At 44.3% G+C, this 22488-nt stretch overlaps 1 protein-coding gene across 1 annotated transcript in view; it reads right to left on the bottom strand.

Moving 5' to 3' along the window:
- The window catches only part of Cep135 (centrosomal protein 135), a 53991-nt gene that overhangs the window by 25307 nt on the left and 6196 nt on the right, over positions 1-22488 (bottom strand). Inside the window, exons 5-13 of the mRNA XM_051170302.1 lie at positions 21111-21252; positions 19120-19204; positions 16454-16582; positions 13899-14114; positions 10943-11008; positions 8149-8287; positions 6612-6835; positions 1872-2024; positions 647-796 (exon numbers count right to left, since the gene is read on the bottom strand). Of these exons, the coding sequence (XP_051026259.1) occupies positions 647-796; positions 1872-2024; positions 6612-6835; positions 8149-8287; positions 10943-11008; positions 13899-14114; positions 16454-16582; positions 19120-19204; positions 21111-21252 (1304 nt within the window). The remainder of the gene's footprint in view (positions 1-646; positions 797-1871; positions 2025-6611; positions 6836-8148; positions 8288-10942; positions 11009-13898; positions 14115-16453; positions 16583-19119; positions 19205-21110; positions 21253-22488) is intronic.

Genomic DNA, 22488 nt, shown 5'->3' with positions numbered 1-22488 from the left:
TATTGCACAGGTGCTTTCTCTATGGTAATTTAACTTTTTTTTTTTTTTTAATTTTTAGAAGGCAACATTCCAAAAGACTCCAATCAAAAATATTCTTACACTGCCTTTGCATGTAAAACTTCAACTGAAGCTGTTACAATGGATACATGGTTCCTTACTGTGGTGAGGCGTTTTCTTAAGATAAATTATGGTGAAGATTATAAAACACAGGGAGAAAAGGGAGTAAATTTTATGCTAGGTGAAAAATATCTATAAAGTCATTAACACAGAAGAAAAGGATGCCACTTGAGCTAAAATAATACTGAGTTCAGGGTGTGGTGGGCTGTTTCTGTAAGGACCGATAAGGAATATCCTAGGCTTTGGGACCCAAATGTGGACTTCCTAACTCAGCCACCGTGGTATGAAAACAGCTGTGGACCACACCATCAATGGTGGACTATCTCAGCAGCTGCCACACACACAAGGAGGTTCAGGTGGGCTGGCACGCTGCTATGCCAGCTCCACTTCACTGAATAGTAACTTCCCAAGAAAGCGCGGTTATTAAGGGAGGCAGTGGGGATGGGTGTAATGAATGCACGCGACTTTCACTTTCCCCCCAAATACCTAATAACTTACATTTCAAAAGGTTGTAAACTGTATCACTTACTTTCAGCTTTTCTTTCAGAACTTCCTTTTCTGCTGTGATTCTTCTTAACTCAGATAATGCATGCTCTTTCTCCTTCTCTATACAGTCAAGATTGCTGGGGGCTTTTGTATTCGTGGACTCCTGTCTCAGTGCAGATAGCTCTTCCTTTGCCTTGGAGAATTACAAGGTATGCAAACCCTTATGTTATAATCCATTTTTTAAAGGGGTGGGACAGTGATATACTGAATACATGTTACTTTCCCTTTCTTCCCAAATCCCCAAAAAAATAAGAGTGAAAAGATTAAAATTAGGTACTAAAGTCTCAAAGACTAGAAGATTGAGAGGCTGTGGCCACCAAACACTGGAAACTAGAAGCAGACTGACTGAAAAGATTTAACTAGGCTGACACATGGGAGCTGAGAGCTACGTCTACTGTGGGGAAACTCCAGAAGTGGATACATTTAATTAGTGCACTGCCAAGTTCTGGAGAAGCTCACAGAAGTAAAGCTGTCTCTTTTAGCTGATGTGTCCTCCTCTCCTGTCGAAGCAGTAAGGGACTTTAGGAGGGTGGGCCTGGAGCAAACCAGCCACAGACTCCAGGATCTGTAGAGTAACTCACCCTCCGCTAAGTCACACTCTGTAACAGGCCAGGCTGCTGGCCTCCCAGGGCAGCTTTGCACCAGGAGCTAACTTAGAGTGTGCCACCGGCTCCCATTGGCTGGCTACACTGAGCAAACAGGAAGCCCTGGAGACCTACTCGTCTTGACCCCTGTGCTGAGGTCACAGATGGGCCATATGGCTGGCTTTAGGTGTTAGGGACCTGACCTCATCCTCATGCCAGTGCGGCAGGCACTCTAACTCAGGCTAATGGACAGGCAATTTCAAACAGTGGGTGCACATCCAGCTCATCCCTGGGGCCCAGACATGTGACTGCATATCTAAATCCAAGATAAAGTTTGGCTCAGAGCCAGCTAAGATCTGTTAGTTACGTTCAGAACAAAGAGGCTATCTCTAATTGACCTGGCATGCTGATAAGCTAGAAATGACAGGGAATAGCCATGAAAACAAAAAAGACAGAAATATCAGTTTTGAGAACAAGATGACAGTCAATACCACTACTTATCATTTTAATTAGGAAGGAAAGTCGTGAGTCGCAGGTGCTATGAAAACTTGTAGGACACAGTGATTCTGCTATAGGTAACAGATTCTAAATGGCCTGCTGGATGAATCAGAAGCAACTTCTTACTTCTTTATACAAGGCACTTAGTCTATCCCTTTCTGCGGTCAGCAGTTTCACGTTGGACTGTATATCCTCCATGTATTTTTCAAATCTTTCTAGCATGCGCTGGAGCTCATCCCTTTCTCTTGTGATCAGGTGAATGTCTGAATTGTAGTCACCCTGAAACAATTACCAAGATGCACATTATCATTTGTTGTAATTATGACAAATTAATTATGTGTGGTTGTCGCAAACATACTCGCGATGAGGCTGGTGGAGCAGACTAACAGACAAAGGAACAGAAGTTCTCTTAACGTAATTAAACAACTCTTGCGAGCAGAGGAAAGCACTGGCAATGACGATGCCAATTCCCTGGCTTTTAGGTTCCCAGGAAGGCACATGGCGACCGACAGTACCACCTGTGCAGACCATAGCTGCACAGCTGCTTCATAGCTGCTGTGCTTAGCTGTTCCTGTAACATGGTAGTGGCACCTAAACTATAACCTCTAGACCAGGACATCAGCAGCACCCTGAAACCTGTTCTACACACGAAGTTGAGGGTCCATGCTAGAGTCTTTGGGAGCAAGGTATTAAGACATTTTGTCAGGCCTTCCCTGCTATCTTGATGCATGGTAAGCCTGCAGAGTCATTACTTCATAACTCTGCCAAGGAGGAGTCCAGGAAGTATGTGTGTGCCCGCTTTCTATGACTGACCATTAAGGTCAGCTTCTCAGGTACAGCAGTCCCAACTGCCCCAGCTGCATACCCACACAAGGGCTATCTGCCATGTCACAGACACAGATATTGCTACCAGGCACTATGTATTAGGACAGTCACTGACTAAGCAATCAACGCCAATGTTTTAAAGAATATATCTACTATCACAGTATGATTCAGTAGGTTTAGTCTTCGCTGCCATCATGAAAATGAGGATGGTAAATTTACAGCATGTCAATGTCAAGGAACTAAAGACAGAAACTCTGGTAAGCTGCTGTACTGTTGTGGCGGTGAGAGCGAGAATGGCCCCTGTAGGCTCACATGTCTGAATAGTTGGTCCCAAGTTCGTGGAACTGCGTGGGAAGAGTAGGGGTATGTGGCCTTGTTGGAGGAGTGTCACTGGGGGCAGGCTTTACAATGTCAAGAGTCCCTTTCCCAGTGTGCTCTCTGTCTCCTGCGTGTGGACCCAAAGGTGAGCTCTCGGTTGTTCCTGCTGCTATGCTTGCTTGCATTATTTGCTATCTGCTGAGCATATACAATACCAGTGAAGACTCAGTAAACGCTAGACATGTGTGAGGTGCTTCCACTTAGGAAAAAGACATCCTTTTTGTTAAACAAGCATGGGCAAGATTGGGTATCATGGACACACTAAAGGGCAAGATGTTTACACAAGAACAGATCAGGATTTCAAGATAATACAGGCTTAAGACCATATTGGAAAACCTGTGACCTAACTCTACCATTTAAAACATCTTACAGAAGGGAGTCTGCACAGATCCTAGAAAAGGAGTGTAATGAATAAAGATTCAAGTCTGTTGTCATTACGGTCTATGCCTCAGCTTAAATGTCATTTTCTACAAGGAATCCTTCCAGATTCTTCATGTACTTCAGAGTATGCAAAACTCTTTAACTGCTCTGAATTGTTCTAGTCGGTCTTCATTAACACTTAATGGAATTGAGCTCTTAAAGGTTACACAACAGTCGTAGATATGGCTCAATGGTAGATATATCCCTCAAATTTGCATGATGCTTTTAATGCAACAGGAAGTCACTAAATTGAATTCCTGTGAGAGACACAAGAGGGGCCTGTTTCTGTAATTCTGTGTTCAGTACCTGGTATGATGTCTGAACGTTTCCTGGCTAGTCTGCTTGACCTGGAATTCTACCCTTTTCTGTATCTATGCCTTACACGTAATGCTTAAGTTAGCATTGCTGTGATGCATGACAATTACCTCCCTTTCTCCAGTTTATTATTCTGAAACACACATTAACAAGCAGCATGCACAGCGCTGAAGGTGCAACATCAACAACTCCTTTCTTGTTTTGAGACAGGGTCTCACTACAGAGCCCCAACTGCTCTGGAACTTGTTTGTAGCCAAGCTGACCTTGAATTTGTGGCAATCTTCTTGCCATAATCTCTACAGTACATGCTTCATTCCTAGAAAACATACAACACACACACACACACACACACACACACACACACACACACAATCTGCTGGACTGAATCCTCTGCACAGATCAGAGATGCTTTAAAGCAGCAAGCAATAAGAAACACACTGTTTCCTAGAGGGAACTAAGCCCTATGCTGGAGGGCCCTTAGGTTTCTGGGTCTGCACACGAGGAGTGAGCTCTGCATGAAGCCAGCTTCTCTGAGTCTATCAGATGCTGGTGCAAGAAGCTGGGACTTGTGTCCAGCCTCCACTTCCAAAGCTTTGTGCTGACCTCAAACTCAGTTTGGGAAACACAGTAAATATAAGGTCAAAGGGGAAATGCTCCCCGCAAAGACAAGAGAAACTCAGTGGGGCTGTAATAGTGAAGATCACTAATAATACAAGTGCCCAGTTTTTTCTGATTTATTGTAATCGCTAGAAACTATGTCTGACAGCTTACCATAAAGCAGGAAGCTGACAGCCACACCAAGTACCAAGTCCAGCTTGAGAGAAGTCTTTGCTGTCTGCCAACTAAATGTTTAAAATACCTACTCTTATGTGGGAAATGAACTCCCCGGGTCTCAGGGCTCACCACTGTCTCACACACAGGTCTCAGGGCTCACCACTGTCTCACACACAGGTGTCGGGACTCACCACTGTCTCACACACAGGTCTCGGGGCTCACCACTGTCTCACACACAGGTGTCGGGACTCACCACTGTCTCACACACAGGTGTCGGGGCTCACCACTGTCTCACACACAGGTCTCGGGGCTCACCACTGTCTCACACACAGGTCTCGGGGCTCACCACTGTCTACACTCAGGTCTCGGGGCTCACCACTGTCTCACACACAGGTGTCGGGGCTCACCACTGTCTCACACACAGGTGTCGGGGCTCACCACTGTCTCACACACAGGTCTCGGGGCTCACCACTGTCTCACACTCAGGTCTCGGGGCTCACCACTGTCTCACACACAGGTGTCGGGGCTCACCACTGTCTCACACACAGGTGTCGGGGCTCACCACTGTCTCACACACAGGTCTCGGGGCTCACCACTGTCTCACACACAGGTCTCGGGGCTCACCACTGTCTCACACACAGGTCTCGGGGCTCACCACTGTCTCACACACAGGTCTCGGGGCTCACCACTGTCTCACACACAGGTCTCAGGGCTCACCACTGTCTCACACACAGGTCTCAGGGCTCACCACTGTCTCACACACAGGTCTCGGGGCTCACCACTGTCTCACACACAGGTGTCGGGGCTCACCACTGTCTCACACACAGGTCTCGGGGCTCACCACTGTCTCACACACACTCATTCACTCATGCTTACCCACAGCTGCCCACCATGCCTGAAGCTTATTATTGGCGCTATAAAACATTCTGAACATCCTAAAGTTTTGAAGTATACAAAATGAATTCTTTTCTATGCCAGGTAACATAACACTTAAAAATGCAGATGAATTGAAGAAGGGACAGTATCTCCTAACTATACCATGACCTCAGCAATATCTCGCTTGTCTTCCCACAGTGACCCAAGCAACTGAATCGATACTTAGTTACTCAACATTCAATACCATTTAATACATTTTGTGATTCTATTAGGTTTGGTTTTTATTTATTTGGTTTTTTTGTATGTTTGTTTTTGGAGACAGGGTTTCTCTGTAGCCCCGGCTGTCCTGGTCTCACTTTGTAGACCAGGCTGGCCTCGAACTCACGGAGCTCCACCTGCCTCTGCCTCGCTGAGTACCGGGATTACAGGTGTGCACTAGCGCACCCAGCCACATTATGATTCTTTTACATAATAAAAATGAACAATCCAGTGACTTATTTTTCTTGAGAAATAAGAGCATAATGAAACATAAATGAACTTGCACTGTCGTTTCCACCGATTCATTTGGCCAGCAAACTATAGCCATTAGCCAATGAGGTTGAAAGGCAGAGTAAAGCAAAGGCACGGAACTAGCAGACAATGGAAACAAGCTCTTCATGGCAAAGGTAACACAGCCACGCATGTGCTTCATTACTGCCTTGAACAATCTTACAAATGAGCACTGTCAACCCACTCGCTGCAGCCGGGTAACAGAACAGTCCACTCAGCATGCACTGCGGATGTGCTCCCCAGCCCAGCAAAGGCCTAGAGAAGACCTGGGCAGTTGAAAGTGATGCTGCTCCCGACTGGACCAACAAAGCCGGGAAGGGCACAAAGGCTTGTGTGTGCCACAAGCACAGAGCTGCTCCATCAGCAGAGGCAAAGTGCAACTGTCACACAACAAATCCTGGACAGAGCAGACATGTACAGTATTGGGAGTCTCTGAGTCCAAGTTTCTAAAAGCCAACACGACTCTCGCCTGACTCAGCTTACTCAACCTAAAGTTACAGGAATCAAAACGCTACTCTTTCTTGTCTGGTAGTTTTCCTAATAATGAAGGATCCCACATTACAGAAACAGAATAAAACAAAAGTCAAGATTAGGGCCTTTTAAAGCATGTATTAATGATGTTATATTTAATACAGCAATAAAACAAAAAGGTTTATAGCACAAGCACGCACGCGCGCACACACACACACAAACACACACCCTTTTGATTACACTTATGAAGGGTCTTACTTTTTCTGAGCCTTTGAATATTGAGGACTTTTCCCGTGCACAGTGATTTACAGGACAAGATCTGCGCTGGACGAGGTGCTGCAGTTTCTCCAGCTCTCTCCTGTAGTAATCGCGCTCTTCCTCGATGCCTTTTAGGAACGTGTCTAACCGAGAGGGCGACTTGTCCCGCCGCTTTATCCCGTGCTCCAGCCTCATGCTCTCAACCTCCAAAATCAGCTTCCTTTCTGCAAATTACGGTGGTTAGCCTTAAAGTAATGCTGCGTATATAATGTGAATTTCTCAAGTAAATAAGTACTTTTACAGAAGACAAACAATTAGCAATCATGAGCTGGTCTGTGTGTCAACCACAAGGAACAGATATACTGGGTATATATTGAGGAAGAATGAGAAGAAAACACACACGAAGCGTTAGGATTAAGTACTGTCCAATAAGCGAAGGTCACCCTCTGTTGGTGTCATCACACTGGATACCATTTCATACTATAAACAAAAGCACTGCATTTAGGTGCAGGACTTCCAGGGGACGCTAAAAGAGCACAGTGTCAGCGGTGCCTACTTCACTGACTCTGAATTCAACATGTGCACAGAGAAACTGAACAGCTCACAGTTTTCTTCCACTCAGCGCAAGTGTTACTTTTCTGCTGTTATACTGGTAACTTCACAGAGTTCAGCCTCGTAGAGCAGAGAGCCGTGACCCTGACGTAAGAGTCCTTTGCACGGGGTATGCAGTGCACAGCCACCCTCCTCTTCATTCATCACACACAGCCCACCAGACGGAGCCGGTTCATCTCTGACGTTAGAAAACGCATGAGCGGCCACTTCACCCCAAGAAATATGACCAGGGAGGCCAGAAGAAAACAGGAAAGTGAGAAGGACTGAGCAGCTGTGCTCACTGTTAGAAAGTAACAAGCTAACGAGGGAAGAGAACTGACCACGTTCAGCCGCAGGAGGGAATGCACTGGAAGGGCAGCTCTTGGGTGAGCTGGGGACAGAAGCTGCCTGCACGGAATGCGGAGCTGCAGATAGAGGGCAATCACACAGAGACACTGTGGGCAGACGTTAAGGCAATGTAACAGCTTCAGTGTTCTGCCATTTCAGAATGGTCTTCTCAGTCTGTGTCAAAGAAGCATACACTTTTGGGCTGGAGAGATGGCTCAGAGGTTAAAACCACTGGTTGCTCTCCTAGAGGACCCAGGTTCAAGTCCCAGCATCCACCAGGCAGCTCACATCTATCTGGAACTCCTGCTCCAGGGGATCCAACACCATAACACGGACATACATGTAGTCAAAACACCAATGTACACAAAATAAAAATAAATATATTTTAAGAAGCATACAATTCCACTGCAAAACAGTCAAGCAGCGTCTCCTGCAGCAGCCAGTCGAAATCCAGGAGAGGGTTCCTGCTATGTCCACACTGCCTGGTTGCTTCTGGCTCCCAGCAAATGCTCAACAGATAGTCATTAAAGAAACACAAGAGTGGTCATCTACTAACGCAAACAGCACAGCAAGAGCAAGACCACTTTTTTTATCTTACCTGTGACTGTAAAACTTTCCAATTTTTTGCTAAGTCTGTGCTTCTCCTGTTCAAGCTGTTGGACAACAGTCTCCAGGGCTGATTTTAGAAGGAGTTCATCATTCAGTCTTTCCTTTTCCTTATGACTTAAGTCTAATTCCTGAAAAATTATAATTCTATAATTAAGTACACTTTTACCTTTATTAAACATTATAGCACTTAGAGGTAAAATGGATACTTGTGTAGGCATATATATATATAATATATATTATAAATATATATATATACACACACACACACATACACACACACAGCAATTCGTGTGTGTATGTGTGTGTGTGTACATACTGGTGCGCATGTGTGCATATACTTTTAATCACTTCAGTTGTGACAGACATACTCTAAAAGACCAGCTCTCTACCAAGGACCTACAGCTGCCTGCCAGCCTGGGCTGGGGCTCAGGTCACTGGCACACTCAGGCCTCACTGGAGACGTCTCTTCTCATGGGAGACGGGAAGCGATACTGAGACCAATAACAGGACAACGCGCAGGGAGTGAGAGCCCTGAGTGCTCAGTTCTAAGTGGTATGTCTTTATCATACCCGCCCCTCAAGATCTACGTGGTAGAGCATCTGGAAAGATTGCAAGAGCCAAAGATGGTAGATGACTCCCAGGAAACAGCGTCTTCAAGGCCCAGCAGGACCGAGGCACAGATCATCCCACAAAGACTGTGGCAGCATGCACAGGGCGAGCACAGGGTCAAGGCAGACAGGGTGCCAGAGAGGGAAATGTCTCCCACTCCTAGCCAAGATGCATTTGCCGTCTGCTGGGAAAGGGAAAAGCAGTTTTCTACAATAGCTTACCACTCTGTATATTAACCACACTCCAGGGCAGCCCCAGAAGTTGGCCAACACTAGAAGGACTCCATGTTTTTTATGTGCGCTTTTTGTTTTGTTTTGGTGGTTTTTGTCTTACTGGTGTTTTGTTTGTTTTGACCTTTGCTTTTATTTTCGGGGGGTGGGGGATGAAAGTTGGATGGGTAGGGAAGATCTTGGAGGAGTTAGGGGAAAATATGATCAAAATATATTGCATGTAGGGCTGGGCATGGTGGCGCATGCCTTTAATCCTAGCACTCAGTAGGCAGAGGCAGGTGGATCGCTGAGAGTTCGAGGCCAGCTTGGTCTACAAAGTGAGTCCAGGACAGCTAAGGCTACACAGAGAAACCTTGTCTCAAAACCCCCCCCCCAAAAAAAAAATATATATATATATATATTTCTTTTTTCATGTTAAAAAAAATTCTAAGGAAAACAAACAAAACCCAAACATACCATGAAGCCCAAATGCTAAAATGTTCTTTTGTGGGAAATGGAACATTTTATTTGCTACTCATTTGTCCAGCATTTATCCTACTTCTCTCTAGATGAATAAGCACAAGACAAACTTTTAATACCTATGTTTAAAGAGGGCAGCAGAGCAGACCCAGGGACACAGTCACCGCTTCTACCATGGCAAGTGCTTTGTGAACACCAGCTATCAGTATCATTAGTATCTCAGAAATACATAAAACACAAGCATCCTAACGGGAATATAAGAGGGTCCTGAAAGTGAGTGCCAGCCAACAGTATTGAAAATCGATCACAGATCCGAGACAAGCACTGCCAATCATCTCCAGCACTCCCAGAATAGGAAGCAGCAGCAAACAGTCTTGCACACTCAGAGGCCATGTTCCAAAGAAAATTTCCTCAGCACATCCCCTTCACAGCTATGACCGAGAGGGAGCTTTGGGAGACTCGAGAGCGAGCTTCTCCAGCAGGCTTCCTTAACAGCTATTCGATGCCAGACTCAAGACTTGCAAAGATCAGCGCCAAAGGAAGCCTCATCATGTGCTGCGCATAGTATGTGTGCAAAAATCTACAGATAGTGACTACACGCCGCCATGACACAGACATGGCTTGTAACCTGAATCCAGAGCAGCGACTGTACATAATGAAGAGATGCCAATTACTGTTGGTCTTGGTTTCTAATCTTACAGGAACCCTTCCCACACAGCAGGCTGCGACAGAGAAGAGAGCTCTGCACCTTGGCATGAGCACCAGTTTCACCTTGTAAAGCACTCTGCTCATCACACACCGAGTGCCTGTATCCAGGGGGTCTGGAATGAAGCCTGCCTTTCTCACAAAAAGGCCACAGGGACAGCACTGTGCCTAGGAAAACTGCTTGAATTACACTTCTATAAACAGCCACCAGTTTTGGCGTTACTGCTATTAGTTAGCAGCCACACCATAAGGTAGTTAGAGGAGTATACAATTCCTTACACGGTCTCAAATTTTCAAATTGTTGCCTACAAACTACGCTATAAAAGTTAGAGAATGACAAAACGATGAAATGTCATAATCATATTGTGCGGTGTTTATCGCTCAGCTACAGAAAGGAGTGAAGTCCCCATTGGTGCTATGACCTCACAAGCCATGAAAAGACCCTAAATGAAAAGACCTACATGAAAGAAGCCTGCTTCAAAAGGCCACAGAACTCATGATCCGTTTATACGAAACAGCCAGAAGGAGAACTTCACAACCTGAGGAAAGGCGAGCGGCTGTCGGGGCGAGGCAGAAGGCAATGGGGTGACGCAGATGGGTGTAAGATTTCTTTCTGGAGTGATGAATGTTCTGGTATTAGCAGTAGCGGTTGTACTGTGGTAAAACCACACAGTCCACTAAAAGGCTGAATATTATCCATATACATTGCATCTCAATAGACCTATAAAATCAGACATCAATTCCATGCTGAACACTGGCGATGATGCGACATCAACTTACCAGTTGAAGTTTTGACATTTTTTCTTCAAGGTTCCGCATTTCACAGAGGTTTCTTTTAATCTCTTTCTAGGAATAAAAAAGCCTATTAGGTAAGTTCCTAAAACAATACGTCACTGTGGCATAAAGAGCGAGAGCAGCTGGTTTGCATTCTCCCTCTCCATAAGGGCTGGGACTTGGATCTAATGCTGAGCTCCAACGAACACACGTGCTTATACTGTGCCGCTGTCCCGAATGCTCGTGTGGCCTCACTTATCCAGTAAGGCACCACCTCAACTCTCCCTCCTTGGGCCTCAGCTTTGGGAAATGATGGTAGTCACTTCCTCACCGCCCTCTTCGCTGCTCTCGCCCTGCTGTTACCAACCTGGGTCGCTCACGCTACAACTGAGAGTGCAGAGTGCCACTGAAATAGTGTGACCCAAAAGCAACCTGTTGCTGCACCAAGTTGACATCTGTGTGTCTTGCCAACAGGCCATAAGGAGCCATGTTCAGTGCATTGCACGCAAAAGCACCGAAGAAGCAAAAGGAGAAGAGAAAGAGAAGAAAGAGAGAGAGGAGTAATGTTATATGCTAGAACCAGAAGAGCAGAATCAAAACTACATGAATTACATATCCTCCACCCCGCCCCACCTCCAGTTCTGGAGATCCACCCCACACTCCAAGGCTGTTGGGCTATGCAGGGTCCCTTGAGAGTCCATATACACTTCAGGACTATATTTTACTTTTGCAGAAACTTGCCCTGCATCCTGATGGGACTTGAGTTGAATTCACAGACTATGTAGTTTCACAATCTAAGTCTCCTAATCCAGGCACACAGGATGCCTTGCCACTTACGCAGCCTTTAGTTTTCACTGTGTTCTATTATATCTAAAGTTCTGACCTCACTGGTTTATTCTTTTTGATGTAGCTGCAAATTGTATTAATTTCTATTATTATTAGTAGTAGTAGTAGTAGTAGTAGTAGTATACAGAACTGCACCTGATTTGTGTGTGTGTGTGTGTGTGTGTGTGTTTTAACATGCAATTTTGTTAACTTGCTTATTCTAATACGTTGTGTACAAATCTTTGGATTTTCTACATGTCACATATAAGCAAAGAATTTTCACTCTTTCTTTGAAAATTGTATGCCCTTTATTGTTTTATCTTTTGTGTCTAATTGCTGAGGACTTCAGTACTATGTTTTAGTTTAGTTTAATTTCACTAAGCTATGGCTTCCATACTACCCCAGGCTAGCCCAGCACACAGCCTTTGCGCTTCAGTCTCCCTACAATGCTGAGGTTTCCAGGCATGTGCCACCACTTCTGGCCAGTACTATGCCAAACGGAAACAAAAGTATTCTAGACTTGTTCCTGATTGTAGAGTAGAAGACTGTAATCTTTCAACACTCTGTGTTTGCTGTGGACTTTTTATTAATAGCTGTATTATGTTGATATAGTTTTCTTCTGATTCACTAACTATGGAGTTAGCGCTGCCTGACAGGAACGCAGTGATGCAGAACAGTGCTCGTCACCCCAGGCTCCATCTACTCTCAGCAGGAAGAGCTCCCAACTGTGACATAAGCTACGGGTCCAGCACTTTTGCTTTGTTCTGTAGTGCTGCAGATGGAGGCCAGGCGCACGCACACACTAAGCAAGTGCGCTGTCACCGAGCCCCCCTTCCCTGCACACAGGGACGTAGCTGGCACATGGTGCTCCTTAAAGATGATCTCCCCTGCTTCTGGCCTAGCTAAGTGTGAGTTCACTATGCTTACTCTCCCTTTCACAGCTGCCTTTAGCACTCTGCTTCAAAGAAATCTCATTCGTGTTTTAAAAGCACACTATTTCAAGATTAAAAAAAAAAAAACCTTCTGAAGCATCAGATACAAAGATCATGTAAGGCTAGCCTGGGGCTGGCTGAAGGCTTTATTTTTCTCCCATCGCATTTTCCTGAGATGTATTTCAAATACAAGCTTACTTATCTGCACAGTCACTCTGACCTAGTTAGTAAGTACTAACAATGGTACTGATAACTCCTTGTGAAGGAATATTTTAACACTTTGAACCTTACAATCAAAGAACTAAAAGAAATTCAATTCATACATGTTTTTATTCTAGGCCAGTATGATAGACTGATCATAAAAAGGCATCAGGTAGAAAATGTCAAAATTGGGAAACTTTTGTGAGATTTTCAAGGAGAAAAGGTCATTTGGACTCACTGACTGTATCTTAAATAACAGTAAGACTTGCTTTAAGAGATTAATACTATAAACAGGAAATTTCACCCTAAGCATCGTTTGTAGCAGAAAGATGAAGAAAGGTAGGTACCAATTATAAAATCAGCAAGGAAAACATTCTGAAAATGCATTTAGGGGCTGGAAAGATGGCTCAGGACAAAATACAAACTGCACAGGTTTAATGGCCAGAGCTCGGACCTGAGAAGCCCTGGGAAAGCTGGGCAGGAATGGCAGCCATCCCAGCACTAGAATCAGAGACGAGGTCCCTGAGTCAGGGAGCTCTGAGTTCAGGAACAGAACCAGTGCCAACAAAGTAAAGAGTGTTGAGGCAGACACCCAACGTCAGCTGCTTATGGTTAGATGGGCATGATCACGCATGCATATATGCATGTCTGCACAGGTGAACATGCATGCATGCACATGATATAAACACACGCACACTTGCAATATAATCTTTGTAGGATTCTTGAGCTAACCCTGACAAGAGGACAAGCTTTACTGATAAAAGGACAGAGATGGAAGCCACAGAGGAAATCAGGACAGAGGTTAGACATTTATTCTGTGAAGAGGCGTGCTTCAGGAAAGCTAAACCAATGTTTTAGAGGGTGCAAACAATGCTTAAGAAAACCATGGATTGCTAAGGCAGAATGGTGTCACAGCTGGGCAAACTGAAAGCTGAGCACGGCTCTCCATGGCCCAGCTCACTGTGCTCAGGCCTACTGAGGGCCCATTGCAGCCCCAGCATCACCTTTGCCTCCCCGAGCTCCTTGTCTGCTGTCTCCAGCACTTCCTCTTTGTGCCTTTCCAGCTGCTGCGCTAACTGGTCAATTTCTGTCAACTCCTGGCAGAGCTTCTCATTTCTGTTACTTAGGTCCACGACTTCAGTTGTCACTGTTTCCTTGGTCTCCATGAGCTCTTGAATACGCGTCTCCAGTTCTTTATTAGCTTGCTGAAGGAAGTCAACCTAAACGCGATTGTCAGCCTCAGTGATTAAGACTATAAACTGGAAAAGTATCCAAAATTCTGAAATTTCAAATAGAAAGTTCTAAACATCGCATTTTAAAAGGTGCTCTAAAGTTAAGTGCAGCGCTGGGCACGGTGGTGCACGCCTGTAGTCCCAGCAGCTGGGGAGGCAGAAGCAGGTAGATCTCTGAGTTCGAGGCCAGCAGGTCTACAAAGCAAGTCCAAGAGAGCCAGGGCTACACAGAAACCCTGTCTCAGAAAAAAACAAAAGTTAAATCCAGCTATTTTTGTATGTGCAATCCTAAATACTTTTGGCGGGGGGGGGGGGGGGGGGGGGGGGGGGACACGACTGACAGTGTGTACTTGAATGAAAACATATAAGTCCCCTGGCATAGATTTTCAAATGCAGAAGGAAAGGATAAGAAATTTGTGTGAACTTGTTCCCAACCGAGTTCTAAAAATATAACAAGACTGTCACAATGACAACAGCTATAAATGTAGAACACCTGAGGTTTCAAAATCCGGGGGTTTTGTTTGTTTTTTGTTTTTTAGGAAAGTAAAAATATTAGATGTTGAAATGAGGTTTTGGATATATTGGGATAAATACATTATTTATAATTAATTCCACCTGTCTGGATTCACATTTCCATTGGACAGAGATATCTGAATACTGCCTCTATCTTTGAATAAACCTCACCTGACTACGTACAGACACAGATATAAATGGTAGCTGCTTATGCACTGTGTACTAGCATATTTAAACTTCTAAGTTCATGAGTCACACTTTACAGAGCTCTTCTGCTTTTTCACTCTTAGATCAAAGCATGGTGCAAGCAGACATAACCACATGCTTTATTTATGTTACTATTGCTTAACAGTGGCAAAGACTGGACTTGGGCTTTATATGCTACACAAGCCTTTTACTACCAAACTATACTCTCACTGCATTAATATATTACATATTAATATATGTGATATAATATGTGTGTAAAGTATACAGTGGATAATACTGTGAATCATATAGCATATATTATAGACAGTATATATAATCTATAACATAGTTTATATAAGCATGTATACACACACACACACACACACATATATACCTTAAAACCATCTTTTACACAATAAAATAGTCATTAATGCAGAGCCATAAATAATTCCCCAATATACAAAAATAGGCTGTGTTAGTATATTTAAAAATATTCCTTATTCTTTTGCGATAGGGTCTCATGTAACGCATGGCAGTCTGGAATTTACTATGGGGCTGAGCTGGCTATAAACTGATCTTCCTGCCTCTTTTCTTCCCAAGTGCATGATTACAGTGCCATGCTACCACACTTGACTCATTCATGGGTTTTTAAGAGGAAACTGAAGGCACTGCCGAGGTTTATGGTCTTCTCATAAGCTTGTGACATTAGAACTATCTATCTTACCTGCCTCAGGATGTTATTCTAAATGCAAATCCAGTATCTTTCTATTTTAGCAACAGACTCAGGAGCCAGATGCTGGAGCGAAAGCCGACCGGCTCAGAGAGGCAGAGAAAGCACCCAGCTGACTTTCTTCCTCAGCTGATGTCCCAAAAGGGAAAAGCCCAAAAGGCTCAATAGCTCAGCTGACAGCCCAGGATGAAAAGGCCAAAAAACCCAAGGCCAAAGGCTTGCTAGCTCAAACCTCAAAAAGCCCAAGAGGTCAAAGGCCAAGGAGCTGAAGAGCTAAGAACTAAAGACCCAGGAGGGCCTTCTTCTTCTCCACACTGCCTTAAACACCCCTCAACTCAAAGTCCCTCCTACTCCTTAATCCCTGTCAGCTAGTTTCTTGCTCTGCCTCTTGACCTAGGGTTAACTTTATTAAATCCTGTGTACAAAAAGCTCTTAGATTAAAATGTGTATAAGGCTGGCTGAACACCTTAATTACCTGTTTACAATAAACAGGAAGTCCTTGAATTAAAGACGTGTTAGGGCTCAACTACAAGCAGCAGAGGCTTGCAGTTCACAATGGTATCAAAGACCTACAGTACCAGCGAGCATCTCATTTCTCAAAAGCTGCCCTTCCTTCCATCAGAGCTCCCCAGAGCCAGGCACGGCAACACACACCTTTAGCCAAGCTCTAGAGAGGCGCAAGCAGGGGGATCTCTGTGAGTTCAAGGCCAGATTGTTCTTTAGAGATGGTTTCAGGCCAGCCAAGGCTACACAGTGAGACCCTGCCTCAAAAACAAAACAAAACAAATCCCTTATAAATAATACTTCAGTAAACAAGCCTGTCACTTTTATAAGCCCACAGACATTATAAAACCTCAGGTTTTTATATACTCAACAAAACAGCCCTACGAGACATTACCTGAATATTTAGGTGAGCAATAAGCTTCTCATTGCTTTTATTTTTAGTCTCCAGAGACAGGACATCACAGGAACGACCACCATCCAAAGCAAGGGACATTCGCTCTATTTCTCGTTCTCTTAGCTCTATCTGAGGACATAAAGTTGTGCTTTCAGTTAGTAAAATCAGGTTGTGAAGCAAAGCCGTAACATATTTCCTTAGACATGCTCTTTCTTACATCCCAACAACACACACAAGCAGCTCCTGGTTACACTGGAGCCCACACATGTACAAAACACAGAGCATACCAACCTCAACAGCACCGCCATAGAGCTCATCGGCACTTCTATGGAATTGATTCTAACTGAATTTTTGTTTGTTTTTCTCTTCTTAAATTAGGCAATTGTTTATATGAAGAGAAATGTCTTGACAGATTATACACATGTTCAAGTACTGGACTAATGCTGACACACTTCAGTGCTGGACGGAAAGAGTGAGTAAGTGAATGAATGGAAAAGAGTAGAAACTGAGTTGGTATCTAACTCAGTTTTAAAAAGGTATGAAAATAGGGTGAATTTAATTAATTATTTTTCATATATAGCCAAAAGACCAGTATTAGCCATATATTGACACCAATTCACATGCAAGAATTGGAAAAATGCACACACACACACACACCCTTTTTTTTTGTTTTGTTTTCTTTTCCCCCAAAACAGAGAAAAAGAAAAAATTTTTTTAAAACCCAAAGATTTAATACAATAAACACTGAACGCACACTGATCCGTTTAAGGGTGAATTAAAACAATGGACTCTGACTTTCAGGAAGCGAAAACTGGCTAACAGGGGCGTCAAGAGAAGAGCGAAGGAAATGTTGTATAGCAGTAGTTAAGGGATAAACTGACCCCTCTGTCTATGCCTATAAACTCACCAAAGGCCATGCTAAATATACAATGTCCATAGAAGGTAAAGCAATGTTGTATCAAGAAAAGATGTGCCCAGGCAGTGACACCAGGCACAAAGTCATAGGAAATGCCCAGGGCAGCAAACAGGGTTTGGCATGATCGCACTGTAACGTGCAACAAGCAAGCGCATTGCTGGAGAGGAGTGTGAAGGGTTGAGCACTGAACCAGAACAACCCTTGGAGGAGACCCCGAGTAGAAACACCCTGAGGAAGTGGGGACCGTGTCAGGAGAGGCTGGGATCGGCAAACTCTGGGTGCTGTTAGTGCTGTCAGTTCAGCCTACACTGAGATGCCCCTACCCCTCACACCCTGGATACCTTCTGAGAAAAACAAACTCAAGCCAAGAGAACCAATAACACAGAGGACTCAGCTAAGAAGGATGGAGAGTCAACTGGTTAAAATGTCCTCCAGAGACGGCAAGGATGAGGCAGTTTATGCTTATAAAGTACTTGGGAGATATGCCGTTATAAACTGAAAAAATAACAATGACATTCAATTTTTGCTTTTTTTTCTTTTTCTGCTACTCTGAGAACTGAACCCAGTCTTATGCTAGGAAGCTCCTTACCTCTGAGCTCCATCCCAGTGTAAATACCTGATACCGTCAGAGCAGTGGATCTCAACCTTCTTAATGCTGGACCCTTCAATAAGATCCTCGTGCTGTGGTGACCCAGCTGCAAGACTATTTTGTTGCTATCTCATAACTGTAATATTGCTACTGTTATGAATTGTAAATATCTGACCCCAAAGGGGTTGTAACCCACAGGTTGAGAACCACTGGTTTTAGTGTCTTCATAAAGGTGTTTTGGGTTTTTGATTTGACAATATTAAAATTTCCTTTAACTCCTTTCTAATACAAATAATTTTCAGAGTACTTTACAAACTAAGAGTTATACCAACATATAAGGTACATATAGAATTATAGGTACCGATCATGCAAAAAAAAATGCAGCCATGAACATGAAAACCATGTTACCCAACTTAAACTTCAGTGAGCACAGTAGGAAACCAAGTGTGCTGTTTGGCCAAGACACAACACAGAGCAAGAGCTATGGCTTGCCATACTTATGACCTGACTGTGCATCTGCGAGCCCTTGCTTCTTAGACAACTGTACATGCTGCAGCAATGCTTCCAGAGGAACCACACTGAAGACAGCAACCCAGAAGACGGACTTCCAAAGGTTATATTAAAGGAAAAAAGAAATGAATAAAATAACACACTGCGATTATTTTGTGATTTAAAAGTTATTTACTAATAAATACTGTGTGTGTGCCTCATAAGTGGACATCAGAGGGCACCTTTGGGTAGTCTGTTCTCTCCCACCACCATGTGGGTCCGAGAGAGCGAACTCAGCTTGTCAGGCCTGGTCACAAGCACCTCTACCTGCTGAGGCATCTGGTTGGCCCTCCTAACAAATATAATTATCAAAGTATGCTGTTATACTATGGTTCTTGAAATGAACTATAGTAACCAACTTATAATTTTTATTTTGGGAAAAAATTTTTTTTTTTTTGATTTAGGGAGATTGATGCTTCAAATAAAAGAAAGACTAAAACTGTAACTACTGCTCACCTCAACAAATAAAGGAATAAACCAGGCACTCTAGAACTACTGTACTTATTAACTCAACTAACAAGCTTTTTGGAAAAGAAAAAGACTGCACACACTTAAAATGATTCTGTAAAGTCAATGCATAAGACAATTCTAGAACATACCCAGAAGACCTACCTGCTTGCTGTAATCTCTCACTCCGTTCTCCATCAGTGCTAACTTCTCTTGCAGCTGGTGGACCTCCTCCTGCAGTTCCTGGATCCTGAAATATGCATAACTAACGTCAGCATATGGATCAGAGGCTTCAGTTAAGAGAGACACAAGACGACATAACAGAACGTGAAAATGATTGTTGCTACGTAAAATCTCACTGCTGCCTGCTGGGGGAGGGATGCAGTGTGTGGGAAGGAAGGGTCCTAGAGCCTCAGCATAAATGCAGCACATCACCTCAGAGAGCTAAATATATAGGAGATGTAGGATATATAAGACACACACACACACACACACACACACACACACGGACACGGACACACACATCAAGACTGAGAGGCAAGTAATTTAAAACTCACATACACCACGCAGTAAAACACACCATGGTTCTGTTGAGTCCTTAGGACAACTCTGAGGGACAGCTACCAATTTTTAGGTTCAGGACACTGAAGATCTAGCTCAAAGTCCACAGCATCACTAAGTGAAATAAGGGTGTCTTCTGAACCTAACCAACCCTGTGTTGCCTAATAAACTACTTTATACTCCTGGAGAGAAAACTGAGAAAAGCCTACTTTTCCTAGAACCTGTAAGTTCTAACCGAATCAGACTCTGTCCGGATCATCTGAACTCTACATGGACTCTATGGTCTTGGTATGGCATATAACCTACTTTTGACTGGAAAGGCCTGAAGCAGGTTTGCTTGGAAGAGAAATTTTCCATGAGCTGCAATAAGTAGGTTGCAGAGAGCTCACCCCAACTCTTACCGCAGCTCTAAGTTTCTGCTAATCTAGGCTACAAACAAGAGCATGCAGGCAAGCACTCTAAGATCAATGCAGAAAAAACAGTATGCAAACAGTGTGGGTGCACACCAAAGCAAGCAGACAAGCGGCCAGCGGCACTTCTACAGTGTAAAGGATTTTTAAATAGTACCCACCAGGAGACCTGGCCATAACTTTACAGATGAGCAAACCACAAAAGCTCAAGGTAGCCATATAAATACAGGCACAAGAGATCAGGAGAGAGTAAATGACTGAAGTGATCTTAGGCACACCTCAGGCAGCGCTCTTCTAGATAATACGATCGGCTGATAATCTCATATTCTCTACATGAACCACAAAGTCCTCACCTGCACTGTCTCTCCGTGTGCCCCACAGTATGGATGTCTCACCCAATGTCACTATGGTGTCACTGGAGCTGTCTCTCTTCCCTTAACCCCTGTAACTCTCTTAGTGACAGCTGGACTGCAAGCATCTTCAAGCAGCAGCAGCACCTTACTCAGATGGTCTCAGAGCACTTGCTCAGGGCCTTGCCCTGCCGGCCTAATGAATGCTTAATTAAACAGAATCTATATCCGACTACATATACACACATACACACATATAGTACATACACATATACACATATAGTGTACATGCACACATACAGTCCTTAGTCCTATAGAAATACAGGGCTAAGGAATTCATGAGATAAGAATTTCAGATCAAGTTAGGAATCTACTCATGTCCAGCTGGCATTTTGCTATATCTGAAGCAGCAGAGATTCCAGTAAAAGATAAATCTACTTAAAGAGGAAACCAAATGTTACAGTGGCTCTATTGAAGTAGGTTCTTAATAGCAATGAGTTACTTTACAGCAAGATGGTCAGAAACCTCAGCTACATGACTTATCTGAAGTCAAAGTTTTTTGTTTTTTGAAGTCAAAGTTTTTAAACAAGTAAAAAGATTTCTGTATCATTCTAAAAATACCTATTGGGTGCCTGTGCAAAGTTCTGCACTAGACATGGGGACACAACAGTTAGCAAGCCCAAAGCGCCCCACTAAACACCCTACAATGCATCCAGTGATTAATCAAGCCAACAAAGATGAAGACGACAACCATGATTTGGGTGCTGGGAATTGAACTGAGGTTCTCGGCACACCTCTACCACACCCGCCTCAGCAATGGACGTGCACAACACACCTGTTGTCAGCCACTTGCAGCAGGTCTGCGACATACGGGTCTTCTGGCTGTGGAACTGGGTACGAACTGACTTCAGAGGGTGGCGCTGGCTCATCAATTTGCATCCGCTGGCGCCTAAATGCAATGTTTCTTTTCCTGCCACCTAAGAAAGCAAAATCAGATGATGTATAGCTTAAAAACCAAAGAGAAGCAGAACACTTCCCTAAGCACTAAACAGCACAGGCTAACGTTCTAATATGAAGTAGGCACCTCTGTGACTACCCACCCGAGCTCTGACTAAACAACGCATTTCGGAAACATTTAATAATACAAGGCTATAATCCAAGTTTTTTATGCCTGTAAGCTTGGCGAGTGCACACAGGTTTAAGCTGTCCTCGGCTAGATTAGATTCACCAGGGTTAAAACCCGAGGTGCCTTGCACTGGTCAATGTCCTGAGTTAAAGTATCACTATCAGACAACTGTCCCACGAGGAGCACTGACAGCAAGAACCACAATACACATGCTTACTAAGCAATGTCAAAAGAGCAGATAGCTGGGGGCTGGAAAATGGCACAAATGGTAAAGCGCTTGTCATTCAATCCCTAGCGACCTCGTATTGGTGCCATGCCTGTAATCCCAGCGCTGGAGAGGAGGGGACAGGAAGGTTCCTGGGGCTTGGGCAGAGTCTATCTGGCCTAATAGGCCAGCTCAAGATTCAGTGAAAATCTTGTCTTAAAACTATCTGGGGGAAAGCAACAGAGGACGGAATCAGAAGCTTACCCCTGGCCTACACATGCACATGCACACCGTGCTGCACAAACATACAAAGAGCAACTGTGCACACAGACAGGGGAGCGCTGGGACTCGTAAGGAGTGCAGCAGAATGTAATGGACACCACCTGTGACACAGTCACGCGTAATCTCAAGTGGCAGTGAACACCTCCCACCTGTGACACAGTCACGCGTAATCTCACCTGGCAATGAACACCTCCCACCTCTGACACGGTCATGCGTAATCTCACCTGGCACTGAACACCTCCCACCTCTGACACGGTCATGCGTAATCTCACCTGGCAGTGAACACCTCCCACCTGTGACACGGTCATGCGTAATCTCACCTGGCAGTGAACACCTCCCACCTGTGACACGGTCATGCGTAATCTCAACTGGCAGTGAACACCTCCCACCTGTGACACAGTCACGCGTAATCTCAAGTGGCAGTGAACACCTCCCACCTGTGACACGGTCACGCGTAATCTCACCTGGCAGTGAACACCTCCCACCTCTGACACGGTCATGCGTAATCTCACCTGGCAGTGAACACCTCCCACCTGTGACACGGTCATGCGTAATCTCACCTGGCAGTGAACACCTCCCACCTGTGACACGGTCATGCAT

This window comes from Acomys russatus, chromosome 28 (assembly GCF_903995435.1).
Source record: "Acomys russatus chromosome 28, mAcoRus1.1, whole genome shotgun sequence".
Lineage (NCBI taxonomy): Eukaryota > Metazoa > Chordata > Mammalia > Rodentia > Muridae > Acomys > Acomys russatus.
The sequence above is the reverse complement of the archived record's forward strand: the minus strand, read 5'-3'. Positions and strand labels throughout refer to the sequence as shown.